This window comes from Poecile atricapillus, chromosome 1, assembly GCF_030490865.1.
Source record: "Poecile atricapillus isolate bPoeAtr1 chromosome 1, bPoeAtr1.hap1, whole genome shotgun sequence".
NCBI classification, from domain to species: Eukaryota; Metazoa; Chordata; class Aves; order Passeriformes; family Paridae; genus Poecile; species Poecile atricapillus.
The window spans coordinates 154,433,141-154,453,079 of record NC_081249.1 but is presented as its reverse complement, the minus strand read 5'-3'; the positions used below and the strand labels follow the sequence as shown (position 1 = coordinate 154,453,079).

The 19,939-nt window shown below is 35.3% G+C and overlaps 1 protein-coding gene across 10 annotated transcripts in view; it reads left to right on the top strand.

Moving 5' to 3' along the window:
• The window catches only part of HECTD1 (HECT domain E3 ubiquitin protein ligase 1), a 61,175-nt gene that overhangs the window by 20,515 nt on the left and 20,721 nt on the right, over window positions 1-19,939 (top strand). For 3 of the 10 annotated variants that reach the window (XM_058837665.1, XM_058837641.1, XM_058837591.1), the window contains exons 5-26: window positions 1,090-1,371; window positions 1,660-1,948; window positions 2,270-2,346; window positions 2,434-2,532; window positions 2,848-2,962; window positions 3,520-3,694; window positions 5,066-5,204; window positions 5,396-5,566; window positions 6,600-6,822; window positions 6,911-6,955; window positions 9,226-9,501; window positions 9,603-9,679; window positions 11,082-11,216; window positions 11,436-11,582; window positions 11,938-12,032; window positions 12,300-12,405; window positions 13,328-13,462; window positions 13,548-13,687; window positions 14,191-14,514; window positions 14,923-15,089; window positions 15,267-15,443; window positions 18,067-18,903. In XM_058837665.1, coding sequence (XP_058693648.1) covers window positions 1,090-1,371; window positions 1,660-1,948; window positions 2,270-2,346; window positions 2,434-2,532; window positions 2,848-2,962; window positions 3,520-3,694; window positions 5,066-5,204; window positions 5,396-5,566; window positions 6,600-6,822; window positions 6,911-6,955; window positions 9,226-9,501; window positions 9,603-9,679; window positions 11,082-11,216; window positions 11,436-11,582; window positions 11,938-12,032; window positions 12,300-12,405; window positions 13,328-13,462; window positions 13,548-13,687; window positions 14,191-14,514; window positions 14,923-15,089; window positions 15,267-15,443; window positions 18,067-18,903 — 4,231 coding nt within the window. The remainder of the gene's footprint in view (window positions 1-1,089; window positions 1,372-1,659; window positions 1,949-2,269; window positions 2,347-2,433; window positions 2,533-2,847; window positions 2,963-3,519; window positions 3,695-5,065; window positions 5,205-5,395; window positions 5,567-6,599; window positions 6,823-6,910; window positions 6,956-9,225; window positions 9,502-9,602; window positions 9,680-11,081; window positions 11,217-11,435; window positions 11,583-11,937; window positions 12,033-12,299; window positions 12,406-13,327; window positions 13,463-13,547; window positions 13,688-14,190; window positions 14,515-14,922; window positions 15,090-15,266; window positions 15,444-18,066; window positions 18,904-19,939) is intronic. The other 7 variants (XM_058837608.1, XM_058837601.1, XM_058837633.1 and 4 more) reach the window with 7 other exon arrangements.

Below are 19,939 nucleotides of genomic sequence, written 5' to 3'. Positions count from 1 at the left end.
TGTTAAACAAGTGAACTTTGTTGTGTATTTCTGACAGCTGTTAAGGTAAAGATCTATGGACTATCTGCAAATTGCATAAAGATTGGTGGAATTGTTTATCTGTGTTGTCAAAGAACTGGAGCAAGATGCCAGAGGACACAACAGTGATTATTACACATTAAAGAAAAAATCTAGTGCAAAAGAGTACTGATAATGCAGAATGTTTGGCATGTACAGACCATACCAGAAGTCTGCAAACTTAATGGAGATTTAAGAATTTTGTCTTCGTGAAGTCTGGCTACTACTCTAATCTTGTTCTGTGTGTAGTTGAATAATTGTCTTGAAGTCCTTGGTCTGTGATAGCAGACAGATTGAAAACGGACTGCTGAATTAACATTTTAGGGAGTAAGAACTAGTAGTGGTTCAGAATTTGGTTAGAGAATAGGTATTGTGGGGTTTTTTCTGCTATTTCTTGCTGTTAGTCTGGTTTGCTACTGCACATCTTTAAAGGCAAATGTGCCTGAAGCAAGTTCTCTCGATTGGGCAGTGCAAACCTCCTGATCTGAAAGACTGAGACACTTCTAGTGTATAGATAGAGAGATATTAAAGGCAAAACCTTCCTTTATTTTCAGTATTGACATGAAGAGATGTTGAATCCTTTCCTGGGCACTTTGCCAGCAGTATTTTTTTCTGGATTGTTAAGAGGATCATCAGTAAGCCTTGATTCCACAGTGTCACTGGCGTTTTCTGTGTGTGGTTGGTTGGTTGGATTTTTTCCTCCCTTTAGTGACAAACCTAAATTTGGAAGTTTGTATTTTATTGTCACAAAAATTCTTGCGTATTCCTATGTCAGGTGCTTAATGGATAATCAGAGTTATCCAAGAGTAAAAGATTTTTTTCCCAGTTTGTCCTATTTTTAGGCTTGGTCCAATTGAAAACTTTCTTGTGCTTAAGAGAAATATGTAGATCTTTAAATCTAACTTGAAGGATCGAGCTTCATGTGAAAATCAAATTCTCATATGTGTCCTGTATTATTGTGGATATCCCCTTAACATCTTCTCATCTTAAGTAAAAGATATTTCATTGGTTTTTCTTGCACGTCTTTTTTAGGTTTCAGATGGAGCTTTGAGATGCTTTGCTTCATTAGCTGACAGATTCACACGGCGTGGAGTTGACCCAGCCCCATTAGCTAAACATGGATTAACTGAGGAGTTGTTATCTCGCATGGCAGCTGCTGGTGGGTCAGCCTCAGGACCATCTTCAGCTTGCAAACCTGGACGGAGTAGTACTGGAGCACCATCTACAGCTGCAGACTCTAAATTAAGTAATCAGGTGTCAACTATTGTAAGCCTGTTGTCAACCCTGTGTAGAGGCTCTCCAGTAGTAACACATGTAAGAAATCCTTTTATGCTACAGCTTTTTGTTTTCATGAGGCTTTTCCCTTTGTATACTTCAATATATGCAAGATTTATGTTGGTATTTTATAGCTAGATATACATATATGTATTTATAGATTTTATTCTTTTCTAGATATATATATATATATACACACACATATTCATACACACACATGTACATGTAAGTTATTTTTAAAAAGGGGAAAAAGGGAACATTTCATATGGAAATGAAATCCAATTCTGATAGTATTTTCTAAAGCCCTGTATATTTTTTATTGTTCAGACTTTTAATTATTTCCAGGATCTCCTAAGATCTGAACTTCCAGACTCTATAGAAAGCGCATTGCAGGGTGATGAGAGATGTGTACTGGATACCATGCGGTTAGTAGATCTTCTTTTGGTGCTACTGTTTGAAGGCAGAAAAGCCCTGCCAAAATCTAGTGCTGGATCTACAGGCAGAATCCCAGGATTGCGAAGACTGGATAGTTCTGGGGAACGTTCTCATCGGCAACTGATAGATTGTATCCGCAGTAAGGACACTGATGCACTGATAGATGCCATTGACACAGGAGGTAAGCAAAAACATTCTGAAAACCAAAATGAGATGCTTGCTTTATCTTTGATTTTTATATTCTGAGGTGTCATAACAAATGCTGAGGTAGTTCATTGAAAATCATTATATACAAGTTCGCTTACTTTGTTAAATACTCAACATGTCTTGTTAGTAATCATACCTGTGCCACCTTTTTTTATTTCAATTAAGAGCATAAATGCTTCTCCAGAATTGAGGACACTTAATTTTTTTAAAAACTGCTTTTTATTTAAAGAATACTGCGGAACTTTAGTTTATAGTTGCGGGAACTTAAACTATTTTATTTAATTTTGTCTTTCAGCTTTTGAAGTAAATTTTATGGATGATGTAGGACAAACTCTTTTAAACTGGGCCTCAGCTTTTGGAACTCAGGAAATGGTAAATTAGGTTTATAGACCCTTAAGAAGTTGCATTATTTATGTAAAGGAAGATAAAAAACCTATTTTCCTTTTTCTTGTCTAACAGGTAGAATTCCTCTGTGAAAGGGGTGCTGATGTTAACAGAGGTCAGAGGTCATCCTCATTACATTATGCAGCATGTTTTGGAAGACCTCAGGTAGCAAAGGTATGATTTAAACTGACACTTAGAAAGCATTACCTGCTGATTTTTCATCTTGTTCTGTTCAAAATGTCAGTGCAATATGCTGGACACATGCGCTGTCAAATTTTTACATATTCTTTACAGTATTTATCAAAACACAGATTTTTCATTATAGGGCAATAATGAATAAAAGTAGTTTATATTAGCTCTATGGATATAAAAAGCACACAATACTTACAAGCGTGAGAAGACTGTATAAATGATGTATGAAAAGCACATTTGCTACTTTGGAAGAAGAAATCTTAATATTTTTTAATACATAAAAATATTTGCTCTCAGACTCTCTTACGACATGGTGCAAATCCTGATTTGAGAGATGAAGATGGGAAAACTCCTCTGGACAAAGCTCGGGAAAGGGGGCACAGTGAAGTAGTAGCTATTCTTCAGTCTCCAGGTGAGTGCAATATTTAAGTCCATAACACTTGCTATAGTAGAAATGCTGATATATGTTAAGTTATGCAGTTAGTAGAATTTTGCTCTATTACGGTTATTAAAAAAAAAAAAAAAATCATGACCTACCTTCCTGAACCAATAAAGTATGCATAAAAACCTTATCATTTTAAGATGTTGTTAAGTGAGGGGAATTACCAAGGAAGTAACTGAGTGGGCATGAACAGTGCGAGTTGTCCTGCTCTTCAGCTATGGGATCAGCCTAGACTGGGATCTTGTTATGGATTCTGAGCGTGTCAGCCTTGGTAGCTTCTCTGGCATCTTTCTTTCTGCATGGGAACTGCACTTTCCCTGTTCCTGAGAATTTTGGTGCCACAGATGATGCTTGCTATTAAATATTTTATTCAAAGTCATGCACTTGTAAATTTTAGATTTTTAGGAATGCGTATTCATGTTCAGGTACTTGGATGTTAGTAAAGAAAACTTGGATGTTTTGAAAGAGTTTTTGTTCGGTTTGTTGACTTTTGCAATTGAATGTATTGGGCGAAAAAAATTTTCCAGGAGATTGGATGTGTCCTGTCAACAAAGGGGATGAAAAGAAAAAGAAAGATGCAAACAAGGATGAGGAAGAATGTAATGAACCCAAAGGAGATCCAGAAATGGCACCCATATACTTGAAAAGACTATTGCCTGTGTTTGCACAAACATTTCAACAAACTATGTTGCCTTCAATAAGGTAATATTATCATGAGAGACAATTTCTTAATACTCTTTAAAAAGCCAAAGTAAATCTAAAAGTAATGCTAGTGACAATGTATGTTAGAATAGAAGTGGTTGTTTGGAAAGTGTCGCAAGAATGATTTTTACTTAGCTTTTTAATGAGCATTTTTTCCTTTCTGGTGAAGTGATTTGTTGGAAAAAACCTGGTTAGTGATGGGAGAGCAGAGCATACTCTTGACTGTAGCAGCATGATGAAAGAATGCTCTATTCATATAGTCTGTTGTCAACACTGTGCATCAGGATTTGGTTACAACTGTTTGTACCCACTGTAATGAAAGTTGTAATTTAGTAGAGAAAAGCTACTATAATAACATTATATCAAGATGCATTCATTGGAAAAATCAGCAAGACTAGAAAAAGCTGTTATAGAAGGTTTTAGAAGATTGACGTAACAGCGTATTAACTGGAGAATATGTTCCTTGTAATTCTGTTGAATTGCAAAAATATAGTCTAATTTATTACTTAAAAGGGAATACTGTGCATGGCATAATGGTTGTGATAAATTGCATCTGATCATAACCTCTTAGCCTTTTATACTGAAAATATGACATTTATTCCAATCTCTTATTTGTGTTCCCAGTATATACAGGTACTTTGGGTGAAAATGCAAGATAAGAAAGGTCTCTAGTGGAGCCAGACTCCACATGAGCTGATGATAGAAAGCTTAAACTAGGTCATTTTAAATAAAAGAAATAAGAAACTATATTAACAGTTTATATATGATTAATTGTCATTGCAGATTGTGCACAGAAGTAGTTGGATCTCTACTTGAAAATTATCTTCATGAATCAGAAAAATTGTGGTTTTGGAAGTCAGTCAAAAAAATCATCTATAACCCTACAGGAGTGATTTGCTTTTAGATTAATTATGGTTCTTAGTGTGGAAAGCTGCATGATCTAATAGTATGTTTAGAGTTAAAAGTTATAGGGATTTTGAAACATAAGAAATATATTACTAACATGAAAGGCTGAATACCTCTGAGTGTGACAATGTGCAGAAGTGAATTGCCAGCACTAAAAGTTGATAGACAGGACATAGATTAGGTTTGCCTAGGAAGGGGTTGAGGAGAAAAGTGTATGTTAGACTGATAATGCTGTAGAATCAAAAAGTACAAGAGGTGCATTATTCTTAAAGATAATCTAGTATTTAGTAACAACAGCAAATTTTTGTACCAGTAACAAGAACTGAAACAGATTAAATTTTATGTGTTTTGAAACCATGCATAAATAGAGTACAAAAGAAGTCTTATCTTGAACCTTTTTGTTGCTTTGATTATTGCTTACTTTATCACTGTATGAACCTTTCTTTTTCCTACAATCTTTTAAAGGAAAGCAAGTCTTGCGCTCATTAGAAAAATGATACATTTTTGTTCTGAGGCGCTGCTGAAAGAGGTTTGTGACTCTGATGCTGGCCACAACCTGCCCACAATACTGGTTGAGATAACAGCTACAGTGCTTGATCAGGAGGTAGGCAGAACGAAAATGTTATCCTTTATGAAACCAGTACAAAAAAGGAAGTTATACTCATTGATTCCATGTATTTGTTGATAACTAACCCTAAAACTTTCACAGTGTCCATCTGTGACCACTCGTGCAGTTCAGTGTGTAAAGTAACAAGATCTCCTTTGTTATTTTCTTTTCATCCCAATGTATTACAGGATGATGATGATGGCCATTTGTTAGCCTTGCAAATCATAAGGGATTTAGTGGATAAAGGTGGTGATCTTTTTCTAGACCAACTGGCTAGACTTGGTGTAATTAGTAAAGTGTCAACTTTGGCGGGGCCATCATCTGATGATGAAAATGAAGAGGAATCTAAACCTGAGAAGGTAAGTGTCTGGAATTGATTTGCTTTATTTATTAGTGTAAAATTGACACTTCTAGTAAAATGTTCATTGTTACAAAAATGGCAAGGGAGTTAAGATATTAAATTAATACTTATTTTATACCACTTGTTTTAGTAGTTTTCTTCTCTACCTTCATTTTCTGTTAGCATATTATTATCTGCTTAGCTTTCCTATTCATACTTCCTTGTGGCTAAGTTGTTTGGTGCTTGATTTTGTCAATTGTTTGGAAAATGGCTGGTAAACAGAATTAATCCTTCCTGAAGTATTTGTGTCAGAAGTGTATCTCTTTTGATGTTCATGGATTAAATAATTCCAAATGTTTTAAATGTTATTATTAAATATATAAAAAAGAAAATAATTTTCTGCTTAATGAAAACCTTAAGTGCATATTGAAGTTATTTATCAATTTTCAAGTCTTATTGCCAGTCAGATGAACTGAATGAATAACAGACTTCTGTTACCAATTCAATTATATTTATAGCTAAAATCTTAAGTATGTAGTTAAACTTTTTTACTGTGAGGTTTGGGGTTTCTTGGGGGAGGCACTGATTTTGTTTTTTTAGTGATTAGATATTAAAAGTCATATGGACATCGTCCTAGATAACCAATCATATGTGGCCCTGCCTGAGAAGAGGTTTGGACTAGATGGCTTTCAGAGGTTTCTTCCAACCTAAATAATTTTGTGATTCTTATCTTGCAATTCAAGTTTTGAACAGAAGTGGATATTATAGGCAGTAGACTGTTGTTATTGTTGAGTAGATAAAGCTGTATGTAAAAGGAAATGTTTAAGAAGTATCTTATTCTAGTAAAGGATACTTTCAAGGATATGTTTTACTGGCAGAAGTAGTATAGTTCCTATACTTTTGGTCCTAAAGAGAGAGCATCTCCTCCTTTTAAAAATGTCTGGGTTTTGTGTGTTGGGGTTTTTTTGTTTGTTTTTTTTTTTTTTCTCTTGTTTTTTAATGGAATGGAGATTTTTTTGGTTTTTGTTTTGCTTAATACAATGTTGTTACAGGAGGATGAACCACAGGAGGATGCTAAAGAACTGCAGCAGGGTAAACCATACCACTGGAGAGACTGGTCAATCATTAGAGGAAGGGACTGCCTGTATATCTGGAGTGATGCTGCAGCCCTGGAGCTATCTAATGGTAGTAATGGATGGTTCAGATTTATCTTGGATGGGAAGCTGGCCACAATGTATTCCAGTGGGAGCCCTGAAGGAGGATCCGATAGCTCAGGTAGACTTTTTGCATTTCAAGTCCAAGTGAAGTTTTAAGACCGTTACATTTGTTTATATAATTTGATTTGAGCTATTTTGTTTTGCAGGAGTTGGCTTACTAAATAGTAAAGGATGTAAACAGGTGGAAGGTGGTCAGTTAATTGTGATGCATTTTATCAGATAGCATGTGGCCATAACTTGACTTTCTTGGTGAATTGTGTTAAGTAAACATCTTGCCAGTAAAAGCGTATTAACTTTTTGTTTTGATTCTTCTCCATGCGTACTTAATTTTTTCACCCCAGTCATTAAAAGCACTTTGTAGTGGCCATCCCAGGAAAAGCAGGTTGAAATGGTGATTTGTTGTTTGCTTCTAGCTAGTAGAATGAATTTGCATGTGTTTGAAGACAAAGTAATGGAAAGTTTCTCATTGAGATTGGGAAACAAATTACAGTGTCTTAATTGTTGGAGAGAGGATAAGGGAACAGACCTTATGCACTGGCAATGCACAGGTGGTTCTGATTTTCTGTACAGAATACACATCTTGTTCTGGATGCAGAAACAACCCTCCTTTTATTGTTTCGTCTTTTTTTGCAGCAGTTCATGCATTTATGAACCTGCAGACATCAAATGCTTTGCAATATTACTATGTTTTCAATGAGCCATTGAGTGAAAAAACAGAACATATTATGATTCAGGATGGAAATGAAGTGCTAATGACTTCATGCATCAAGTTTGGGGCAAGAAGACAAAATGCAATATAATGTTTCTGATTATAATGCAGCTGGAAACCACTTAGAGATTTATTGGGGTTTTTTTGGTCAGAAAATGTCTTTGCATTCTTTTTAGTAAGGCTAATGCCTTAAGAGGTAAACAAATCTGTGTTGAGACACTTGTTTATCATACAGTACAATTTAAAGGAGATTCATGAAGATTTTTTTTTAAATTCTCATAGTCCCTGGATGGTAAAGATTTTGGCTTTTGCTTCCAAATGGTCTGGGCAAGGGGATGAGACGATTTCTGTATAAGATGAATGAAATGGCAACACCTTAGATGAATTTGGAGTGTAGAGAACTTGAAAGAGAATAAGTCAGATTGAGCATTTAAGATGTTCCTTCAAAACAGTCTTTTGAAAAATATTGAATAAATTTAACAAAATACCTAGTATGAATATCATGAGGGAAAAGAGCTAAATGTAGTCAAATAGACATCTACTAAGATTGCTGATGTTGCAGTGTAATTTGCCTGAACTTTAACCATGAGCTCTAAGCATGTGCAGCAGCCATTTTACTTAAAAAAATTAATATTTGTTAACTAAAATGACTACAGTACAGTATAGACTCAGAATAGTATCTTTAAGTCCTGAACTGTACTATATGTTCTGCTGTCTAAATCATTACTGATTAATCTCGTGGTATACTTTTTAGTAACTTCACAACTGGCAAGAATATAGAGGGTTGAGTAGTGAAATCTGTTAGTGTGTATTGCATGATGGAAGGTTGGGGTGGGTGGTCAAGTATATATACTGTGAACATTTTGGAAGGTCTGTACTCACCCCTCTCCACATTAACTCTATACTTGTTTTGTTTGAATTTTTAGAAAAAAGATTCAATGCAAAAATTGAAATTTAATGGTAATTCTGAAGCTTTAAATGAGTCTCAAAATTCTGTCCAAGGAAACCTGAAGTTATTCCCAAACATGTAGAAATCTAGTACTTTCAGTGCAACATGCTATATAATAAATTTATTAAAATGTAATTATGGAAGCCTGAAAACATTTAATTAACAAAATTTTCATCTTGCATACCAAATCTCAATTGATCAAATCTGTGTATGCTAAGAAATTTAAGCAATAAAGAATGTTATGCCTCAAGTGCATATTTATTTTTGCATTAATTTGTATTATTAAAAAAGAGGCATATTTAAAAAGCCTAGAGCTTGTCATTGCAGCAAAAGGCAAGCAGCAATAATCTTTAATGAGGTGTTTCCATTTTTACTTTAAATGGAATTTTTGAACAGTTATGTACTTAGCCTTTTAATGATTAATTATTTCTGAAAACTGAAAACTCACTTTTGAGAATAGTTCTTGCTGGCCATTCTGAGACCCATTTTTCAAAGACTAAAAATTTAAACTGAATTTCTTTGATCTTCCTATTATAGTTGTAATGATGAACGAATACGTCTGGATTGCACCTTTCAGAAAGAGTTGCATTGTTGCATTGCAGCTTTGATGCGATCATAGAATAAATCAATGTTGAAGTACAGAAATATACTACACTGATATTCAGGACACTTTAAAACCCTTAATTTCAAACTTAATTTTGCATTGAATGTACTCAGTTGTTTTGCTCTTGAAAAAAACAAACAAGCTGCATAATGATGGAAGCAGTTGTTGGAAAAAAACAAATTTGTTTCTTTTTAAATAGAAAGTAGGAGTGAGTTCCTTGAGAAGTTGCAGAGAGCTCGAAGCCAAGTAAAACCATCTACCACAAGCCAGCCAATTTTGTCAACACCAGGGCCAACTAAACTTACTGTAGGAAACTGGTCACTGACCTGTTTAAAAGAAGGAGAAATTGCTATTCACAATTCTGATGGTCAGCAAGCTACAATACTGAAAGAAGACCTGCCAGGCTTTGTGTTTGAATCCAACAGAGGAACAAAGCATTCATTTACAGCTGAAACTTCCTTGGGTAAGTATGTAGGTATGTGTTATGTGCAGGTAGGAACAAGGGTATATGAGGCAGTTTTATTTGTTGCTTCGTAGCAGTGAGAAAATGCAACTTTTCTAAAATATATGTTGCAGGGTCAGAATTTGTGACTGGCTGGACAGGCAAAAGAGGAAGAAAGCTGAAATCTAAACTGGAGAAGACAAAGCAAAAGGTTTGTGAGCATCTGTAAATTTTATATTTAGAATATAATTTAGAATTGTAGTTTCCTTCTAGAGGATTAAAATTTCTGATTTCAGATAGATACAGTTTTATGTGAGACTTGAAGGGGAAAACTTAAATCAGAACAAAACACTTCTTTGGGTGATATTATCCAACAGTCTTAGTAAACTTTTTGCTCCTTTAAAGGAAAATACATTAAAAAAAAAAATAGGAAAATCCAATCTTCTTGACTTGCATTTGTGTAATTCTTTAAGTTTTGTGGTTTGTTTTTTGTCTTTATGCTACAAGAAAAGATGTGACAACACAGTTGTGCCAGAGGCGTATAATACTTCTGTCCATCTAGGTACTAATTTCAGACTGGATATTGTGACAGGGTGCTGGAAGTGAACAGTCTGCATTTTTGAGTTGTGGTAGTGAAGCAAAATGAGTAAACACCCACATTTTAGATAACTTTAAAATTCTTCTTTCTCCTCAAAATGAAGGGGAAAAAAGAGGAACTAAGAAGTCAAGTATTAAGCACTTTACAGAAAACCCACAAAATAACGGTACATTTTGTGATCTTCTTACGCCAAGGACTCAGGCTAATCTTTAGTCTTGGAACTGTCTTGCAGTTTCTAACAGTGCAGCCAATATATTCTGTACCTTGTATCTGCAGCATTTAAGGGACATATATCTTAGGAAATGTGACACTAAATTAAAAGTTGAAATTTTAATGTGTGTGAATGATAATAGGTGGGATGATAAAAGAATGGCAGTGCTCTCTTATACCTAAGATTGCACTGTGTAGTTCTGAAGCTTGTGTAATGTATTATTGTAGCATGTAGAGTGATAATCAAAAGGAAAGATTTTTGGGGAAATTTCTTACAAAAGAAAGATGTTGTTTAATAAGAACTCATTTAATCTGTATCTTGTGTGAACCATACATTGTAGAAAGAATAATTCATACTGTAAGAGGTTGTATGGGGATTTTGTGTGAATTGGTTTAAGGAATGTTGATAAAGCATTCAGAAACCATATTAAATCTGCTTAATTTTACATTTAAAAAGATTACGTGACCCATGATACAGTTCTAAAAGAAAGATTGACAGATTGAGAATCATACCTTTTCTGATTACCCATTATGCTTTAACTTAGTACATAATGGTAAATTTCATTTCTGTCAATAAGAGTTTGTATATTTCCATTTATTTCTCCTGTTCCTTTTTCCTTCCACAACCTTTGCTATTTCATGATGCACATGGGTTTTTATTCTTCCCTATTTGTCTGCCTGTTATGGACTTACTGAAAAAAAAAAAAAAAACAAAAAAAAAAAACCAGGGTTGCAGTATCTGGGAGTATAGTAACAGTCTCATTACAGGAAGGTTTGATTTCTGATTATCAAAATCCATTTGTAGGTACGCACTATGGCAAGAGATTTATATGATGATCATTTTAAAGCAGTTGAAAGTATGCCTCGAGGAGTAGTTGTAACACTGAGGAACATAGCAACCCAGTTAGAGTCTGCATGGGAACTTCATGCAAACAGGCAGGTATGTGTATCTCCTTTAATTTTAAATTGTGACATCAGTGCAATCAGCTAATGTTTAGACCAGCCTGTCATGATGGGAAGAAGAGTCATAGCATGTCTGAAAGTGGAGGGTTTTAATGCATGTATTACCTAGTTTGGTACATCCCTAGGATGTTATTTTTTAACTGAAGCAAGTGGACAGATTACTGTGTTTCACGATAATCATCTTTTTGTCTTTCAGTGCATTGAGGGAGAAAATACTTGGAGAGATTTAATGAAGACTGCTCTGGAGAACTTAATTGTACTGTTGAAGGATGAGAATACTATTTCTCCATATGAAATGTGCAGTAGTGGCTTAGTTCAATCACTTCTGACAGTTTTAAACAATGTGAGTTTATGGACATAAGTGTTTAAAGAAAAACTTCCTAAAAAAATGAAATTAAGCCATGTGCCATAATTTAAAAGGTCTTTTATATATCTGTCTTTTTTTGTCATGGTGAAAATTGGGCGGACTTGCTCCAGTTACTGGTCTATCTTTTGGAGATAAGCTGTCACAATATATTACTTAAGTTTGAATGAGCCTTTAAAAATCTATAAATCAACTCTGTTCGGGTCTAGTGGCTGATGATTAACTTTTCATGTACAGACTTTAAATTGGGATTTCAGTGAGACTACATAGATGTTTTTGCCTGTATAAAAACTAAATAAATTATATTAAATGTAACTTTTTTTTTTCCTTTTAGAATGTTGATTTGGATGTGAAACAAGACTGTAGTCAACTGGTAGAGAGGATAAATGTTTTCAAAACAGCATTCAGTGAAAATGAGGATGATGAAAGGTAAAAGTAATACCAAACCAAGAAAATACCCTTTGAAATTGTGAAGCAGTATGGTATGTTTAAAAAAATTTAAAGACAAAGTAGCAATTGAAAATTTTTATTTCTAAGAGTCAACCTGTAGAATAATGTGCTGTAACCATGTGACTAGAACAGCTACAGTCAGTAGAAATAGCCTGCTGAGATACTTTCCTCAGCTGGATCCCTTTCTGAGATACTGTAGAATTTTCTTCTGTTTTAAGGTCACATAGTAACTGTTCTCTTTCACAGTCGTCCAGCCGTTGCCTTGATTCGGAAATTGATAGCAGTGTTAGAATCTATTGAACGTCTACCTCTCCACTTGTATGATACACCAGGGTCTACGTATAATCTCCAGGTAAATACACAATGAAAACAGCATATCACACTGAGTGGTGCACAACTGAAGGTTGTATGTTGCACACCTTGCTGCAAGATTCACATTCTTGTAGATGTGGCTAGAATTAGGGAAAAACAACCAAATTTTGGTATCTATTTCCTCTAACACTTAAATGCATGGCTGTTCCTCTACTGTCACTTCAACACTGGGAAGTAAATGTTGCTTGAAGAGTTTTGTTCTTTCTTCTGTCTTTTGATATTGTTGTCTTTATATAGGAACATGCCCTCTAGTTAAAGGCCATGTTACTTCGATTCCAAGACAATTATTAGTAAGAACAAAGGGATAGGCTTTAAAGGGTCCCGTCTATGGCTCTGTGTTCAGTTGGTAATGCGAGATGCCTCCCAGCTCAGATGCTTCTTATACAGGAAACTTGGCAGTTTGGCTATAAATATTACTTGTTTTTTCCCAGTTTGTGTGGAGTCTTAATTTTTTCTATTTGAAAGCACAGTTCAGGATTTTGCAACATTGGTAGGGAAGTATAAATATTTCTGTTTTCATGTTAAATGTCTAGGAAATAGTTTAAAAATTTGCAAAACCACTGTTGCTGTTCAATACTTTTGAAAATAATTTTCCGTTTCTATATTATTGTATTTGCTAGTCAACAAATGAAAGCTATGAAAACATAGAAAAAGTGAGAAAATGTCAGCTGAGTGTGTAATTAACTTACACATTGTCATAGTAAAGAATTGTTTGCTTAATTGAAAAAAGGTAGTACTAGGAAATTACTTTTTAAAGCATTTCATTAGGATATAGTGCTTAAGTTAGAGCAACAAAGATACTTGGTAGGCCACTAAAACAATTGTAGTGAAATACACTGTTTTTATTAAAATTCCAAAACCTAAAGAGAAAAGCCCATATTAATGTTTAGCTGTTCTTTCAGATACTGACAAGGCGCTTGAGGTTTCGTTTGGAACGTGCCTCGGGGGAGACATCTTTAATAGATCGAACTGGTAGAATGCTTAAGATGGAGCCATTGGCAACTGTTGAATCTCTAGAACAGTATCTCCTGAAAATGGTGAGCTGCATACCACACATGGAGTTCACAGGGAATAGTTATATTCTGCTTCTTTAATATTTGGTTTCTTTTCTTTCATATGTAGGTAGCAAAGCAATGGTACGACTTTGATAGGGCTTCATTTGTTTTTGTACGAAAACTGCGAGAAGGCCAGACATTTGTGTTCAGGCATCAACATGATTTTGATGAAAATGGAATTATTTACTGGATTGGAACAAATGCAAAGTGAGTTTTTCAAAGCTAGGTATTTTAAAGTCAGACACAATAAACTATAATCCATGAGGCAGGATGGGGACAAAGAATTAATAATGAAATTAAATCTGTTATTTTCTTAAAAGTGGAAGGTATCTTTTAATCAATAGAATAATATTTCTTTTAGATCTGCTTGAATAATGGAAAAGTATGAATCACTTGTGTTGAGAATTTGTTTCTATGCTTCCCTAAGAAGATGAAGGAGTTGGGATGTTTGGGTCTTTGTTTTTGCTTGCCATGGTTCTGTTTGATTTTGTTGGTTTGGTTTGGTTTTTTTTAACCTTCGCTACAGTGTTGTAAAAAATGCAAACGAAGTGTTGTTTGGAACATATCTAAAGTTATCTAATTATCTTAAATTATATTCAGATATGTTCAAAATATATTGAATTCAATTTAAAAATGTCAAATGTTGCTGAAACCATTTTTTTTTAAATTTAAGTAATAATTGAACTGTATATTTCTCATTTTAAATACAGAACTGCATATGAGTGGGTAAATCCAGCAGCCTATGGATTAGTAGTGGTTACATCCTCAGAAGGAAGAAATCTGCCTTATGGTCGTTTGGAAGACATCCTGAGTCGTGACAGTTCAGCTCTCAATTGTCACACTAATGATGATAAGAATGCTTGGTTTGCCATAGATCTTGGCCTTTGGGTTATACCATCAGCCTACACATTACGCCATGCTCGAGGTTATGGACGATCTGCTCTCAGAAATTGGGTTTTCCAGGTATCTAAGGATGGACAGAACTGGACTACATTGTATACTCATGTTGATGACTGTAGTCTCAATGAACCAGGGTATGTCAGTGTACTTTATCACTATTCATAAAACTGAGAGCCTTTAAAAATGTATTTGACTGTAGACTAAATTAATGTGTACTGTGGTTGTAATAATGTATCTATCTAAAGAGGTAAGTGATACAAATTGTCAAGGATGGGCTGGAGAAGAAGTGATAGGTTCTCTGTGTGATTTACATAATGGTATTTGTGCTTTTCCATCATTGTAAATTTTGCATTTTGTTTTTTGACAAAGTCGTAACACCAACACTCATCCGAAGTTTGCCCTGGTGTTAATAGGTTTATATATCTTGTAACATGCATATGTGATTGGCGTTATGGTTTTGTTTGCTTTGGTACTAAGGTTTCTTGGTTTTGCTTTTTTTTTTTCCTGTTACCTACCATCACCGCTTTCTAATAAACTTAAAGATCTACAGCAACATGGCCTTTAGATCCTCCAAAGGATGAGAAACAAGGTTGGAGACATGTCAGAATAAAACAGATGGGAAAGAATGCCAGTGGACAAACACACTACCTCTCCCTGTCTGGATTTGAACTTTATGGCACAGTGAATGGAGTATGTGAAGATCAGCTGGGTAAGAAAAAGAACACATATATTCTATTTGCACTTTTAAAATTCTGATGAGCATACAATATAAAAATCAGTGTTTAAAAGGAGGTTAACTTTTGCAGTTGAACTTGCTTAGAAATAAGCTCAAAATTATTCCCCCCATTCAATATTTTAAAGTCTTTTCAATTCACATTTCTTGTAGGAAAAGCTGCTAAAGAAGCTGAAGCAAATCTGAGAAGGCAACGACGTCTGGTCCGTTCTCAGGTGTTAAAGTACATGGTTCCAGGAGCTCGTGTGATCAGAGGAATTGATTGGAAATGGAGAGATCAGGATGGAAGCCCGCAGGGTGAAGGCACTGTTACGGGAGAACTGCATAATGGTGAGCATGAATAGCCTGAATTTATAAATGTCTGTTGCATGATTACATCATGCAGAATGGGTAGCATTAAAGTACTGCCTTTGTAATGCCTTGATAAAGTTGATAAAAGTTTAAGTACTTTGGAGAGAAGGAGCCTAAAATACTACAGCTGTTGGGGTCCACTTGTGAAATTCCATTTGAGCGCATGAAAAAAATTCTTGCTGTAAATGAAACTTTTATACAGCTTTCGTTAATTAAAATATTAAACTGTTACTCAAATATGAAACTGTTATTTAGACATCTGTTAAAAACTATATGAAGGTGAGTGATGCAAACTGATAAAATAAGCTTTGGGCCTGCAAAATCTATAATTACCTTCCTCATTTCTTCTAGCTGAGCATTTGCAATATTTTTCTTGACTTTTGTTATATCCTATACCTTTCCTATCTTGCTAGCTTCTTTGGGATCAAGTTTTGTTTTTTTCAGTTAAGGCATGAAAATTTATTAACTAATGGAGCAAAATAAAGACCTGCTACAGGCAGGGAAGACAGTACTCAGGAAGTTAAATTATTGAAGAGGCTCCAGGAGAGGTGGTGATCTTGTCATCTGAATATGCTTTCCACCATTTCCCTTCTCTTCCCCCTCTTCTGAGGTATCCAAGGTTTGCCTTGTTTCTGAAGTGCCTTCAGCCACTTTTAGGTTCATTTTTAGCTAGACTTGAAAGTTTCTTCTAGTTTGAGTTGTCAGTTCTTGAACATGGAGAAATCTCCAAAGTACAATCCTTTAAAATGTTTAGAAACTGAACTTCATTTAAGCTGTTCAGTACAGCTTGTGGGGAAGTCTTCCATCATCCATATATTTTTCATATCAGATGCAACAGTATCCATAGCTACTTAATAACTTCGAGGACTTTAGGTATGATTGGTGAGTAATATCAAATGGTGATGCCAAACCATCTCATTCCTGTCACAGTTTTCTTTCATATAGAATTCTGAAAATAGTATCTATTTTACTTTTTTGGTTGTTGTTCAAAAGCATAGATAAATATTGAGTTGTTTTAGGCCTGTAATGATGGAGCAGTACAACTTTGAGTACATAATATGTACTTAAAACTTGTTTAGATTTAAAACGCTTGTAATTAATATTTTAGGGAGAGGAACTATACAAAACAAAACCAGTTATTTAGTTATGCTTTGAAAAAAATATCTGGATCAGATATTCATAAAGGGGGAAAAATATACTGTTGAACTACAGTATGGAGCTTTTTTGTTGTATTTTATAAAAAAGGCAAATCATAGAAGAAAAAAAATCAGATTTGCTTCAGAAGTTTACCCTTCAGAGGTTTAGTGACATGAAGCTACTCAACTATAGCTGTGAAAAAGGAATAAAATCATACAAAAATAACATGATTTAAACTTAGTCATTTGGGAATGAGATATCTACTTACCATATCTGAAACTTGATCCATTTTAACTACTTTTCCTCCAGAGTGATATTTGTAAATAGCAGATTGCCTGTGATCATCTGTTTCAGTCTAGGAGTGGTAATTTTTTGGTGGTTAAAAGCTGAAGGTGCACATGACAGTAATAAGAAGAATACTTTACTTGATATTAGCTCTTCTCTGTTTTAATAAAGAAAAATAAGTGTGTATCTGGACCAGATACTTGTTTTGATTTTGTCTGAGATTGCAGAAGATTACTAAACTTTAGAGATTTCATTTTTGTATGGAATGTGTATCAGTTAATGTAGTTACACCAACATTTGTTGCAGTTAAGGTACAGTGAGAAATATTAGAAGAAATTTTTTAGGTGACTCTTAGATTGTGGTACATATTTAGACAAGTAAAAATAAATCATTTTGCCCCCATTTCTGTCCTAGTTAGCTAAATTTTATATGTTACCCTCATTATTGCAGACTTATTATATTTAGCTGTTAAAAATTTTTGCTACTCAAAATAATAAAGAAGAGTATCATCTCTTTGGAGTCTTGTTCTCATCCCAGCATAGTTTTTTCCTATGAAACATATTCTCTTTGCAACCCTGAAATTTTACTTGATTGCCATAAGATTTTTTTGTGAATGAGGAATGTTCAAGTGTGTGTAAATTACTGAACCAAAAAGCTGTGTATCACTAAATTAGTTCTTTTAATTTAAGTGGTCTCAAGCAAAGCAGTTTCATGACATGTCTTCTGTTGGGTAACATGCTTATCCACAAGCATCCGACAAAGTAAAATGTTATTGAATGTCCTGGTAGTAATTACAGCTTCTTGACAGATTCTAGTAAAGTTATGATATGTTTTAATATACATTTTTGTTATTAAATAATACAGTTTTGATAGATGCTAATAAAATTTTGAGAGATGCTGGTAGGTCAGGTTCCTTCCTGAAGGAAACTTTATTTTTGGCTGGATTCTGTGACCCTGAAGATTAAGGTGGCAAGAGCAGCCTCTAAATTGACAACGTTATGAAGTACTAAGGTTTAGATTTAAACACTTCCTTTTTAATTGGCGTTAAGGGTTACTTAGTGATTTAATTAATTCAGACATACAGCCCTTGTGAGAAGCTGATCCCACATTGTGGAGCTACTGTCTGACACGCCTCCTGTCTGCTTTCTGCTGGATCTCACACACTCCTGTCCCTTTCCAGGCTGGATTGATGTCACCTGGGATGCTGGTGGCTCTAACTCTTACCGTATGGGCGCAGAAGGAAAGTTTGACCTCAAGCTTGCACCAGGGTACGACCCTGATTCAGCGGCATCACCCAAACCTGTTTCATCCACTGTTTCAGGCACAACGCAGTCATGGAGCAGCTTGGTGAAAAACAACTGTCCAGACAAGACGACTGCTGCTGCAGGCTCCTCAAGTAGAAAAGGAAGCAGCAGTTCTGTGTGTAGCGTGGCAAGTAGCAGCGACATCAGCTTGGGTTCGACCAAAATGGAGCGGAGATCAGAAAGTGTATTGGAACAAAATATAGTTTCAGGCACTGACGTCCATGAACCAATTGTTGTTCTGTCTTCCGCTGATAGTGTGCCTCAGGCTGACATAGGGTCATCCTCCAGTGCGAGCACCAGCACCTTAACAGCGGACATGGGAAACGAAAATGCAGAGAGGAAGTTAGGTCCTGAGAACTCAATACGTACTCCTGGGGAGTCCAGTGCTATATCCATGGGAATTGTTAGCGTAAGCTCCCCTGATGTGAGTTCAGTCTCTGAACTGACTAATAAAGAAGCAGCTTCCCAACGACCCTTAAGCTCTTCAGCGAGTAATAGACTTTCAGTCAGTTCTTTGTTGGCTGCTGGGGCACCCATGAGCTCCAGTGCAAGTGTACCGAACTTATCATCTCGGGAAACTTCTAGCCTGGAGTCCTTTGTACGAAGAGTGGCAAACATAGCACGTACCAACGCCACAAACAACATGAATTTAAGCCGGAGTAGCAGCGATAACAATACTAATACTTTGGGAAGAAATGTTGTGAGTACTGCAAGTAAGTAAGCTGTTTTTATTTTTAGTTGAGGATTTTTTTGTTTATTTGGCTTTCGTTACACTTGAGTTTGGATTGTGTTGGCCTAATGGAGAAAAGTACTTAGTGTAGCCTTGACCTTGTGTGTACCTGTAGAACCCATGAAGGACTCACAGAATTTCTGTCAGCTGAAGTGTTAACATTGCCCTATGATGTCAGATCACAGGTACCCATCAAATGGAAAGAAAATTGAAATTGATGTTGATGTTTAGGGAGAGAGTATGGTTTAGACCAAGAGGATGCAAGTCTAGCAATAGTAGCTAATGTCAGGTACTTACTTAGGCTTTCTGATCTGTGTAGATTTTGCATACTTCTATTACTTTGACATTTTCCTCAGGAAGGGCAGTTTGTGCATATGGTGAAGTATCTGAGCATAGGAGCTAAGAACATAATACAAAGGAAAAAGAACTACAGTACAGTGAAATGTTAGCAGATTCTTGATTCTGTCAAGCTGCATAAGATAATATGATCTAACATTGAGTGTGTTTTCTAGAGATAGTAGGGTCATTGAGGCTTAGATTAGGTGAACTGTTCAGGCATATTAAATGTGAGGAAGTTTGTAGTTAACAGTGTTTTAAATGACATTATGCACATGCTTTAACTTTTGCATGTTCTCAGATTATAAGTAGGAGCAAGGCATTAGCAAGGTAAGTTGTAAACCTGCTTGTTTTGAGCACGCTCCCATCAAAGTTGTTACTTGGTAGCTATTTTGTTCACTGATGGTGTTAGTATTTTAAAGAGAGACCTGCATTTCATGGGGTAGGCAAGTTAGAAGAAGTGAAATTACCCAAGCTAGAAAAAAAGATATTATTGCCCTCTACAACTATCTGAAATGAGGTTGTAGTGAGGTGGGGGGCAGCCTCTTTTCGCAGGTAGGAAGTGACAGAGGAGGTTTAGGTTAGATACTAGGAAACATTTCTTCATTGAAAGGGTGGCCAAGCACTGGAACAGCTCAGGGAAGTGGAATCACCATCCCTGAAAGTGTTCAGTAGTCGTGTAG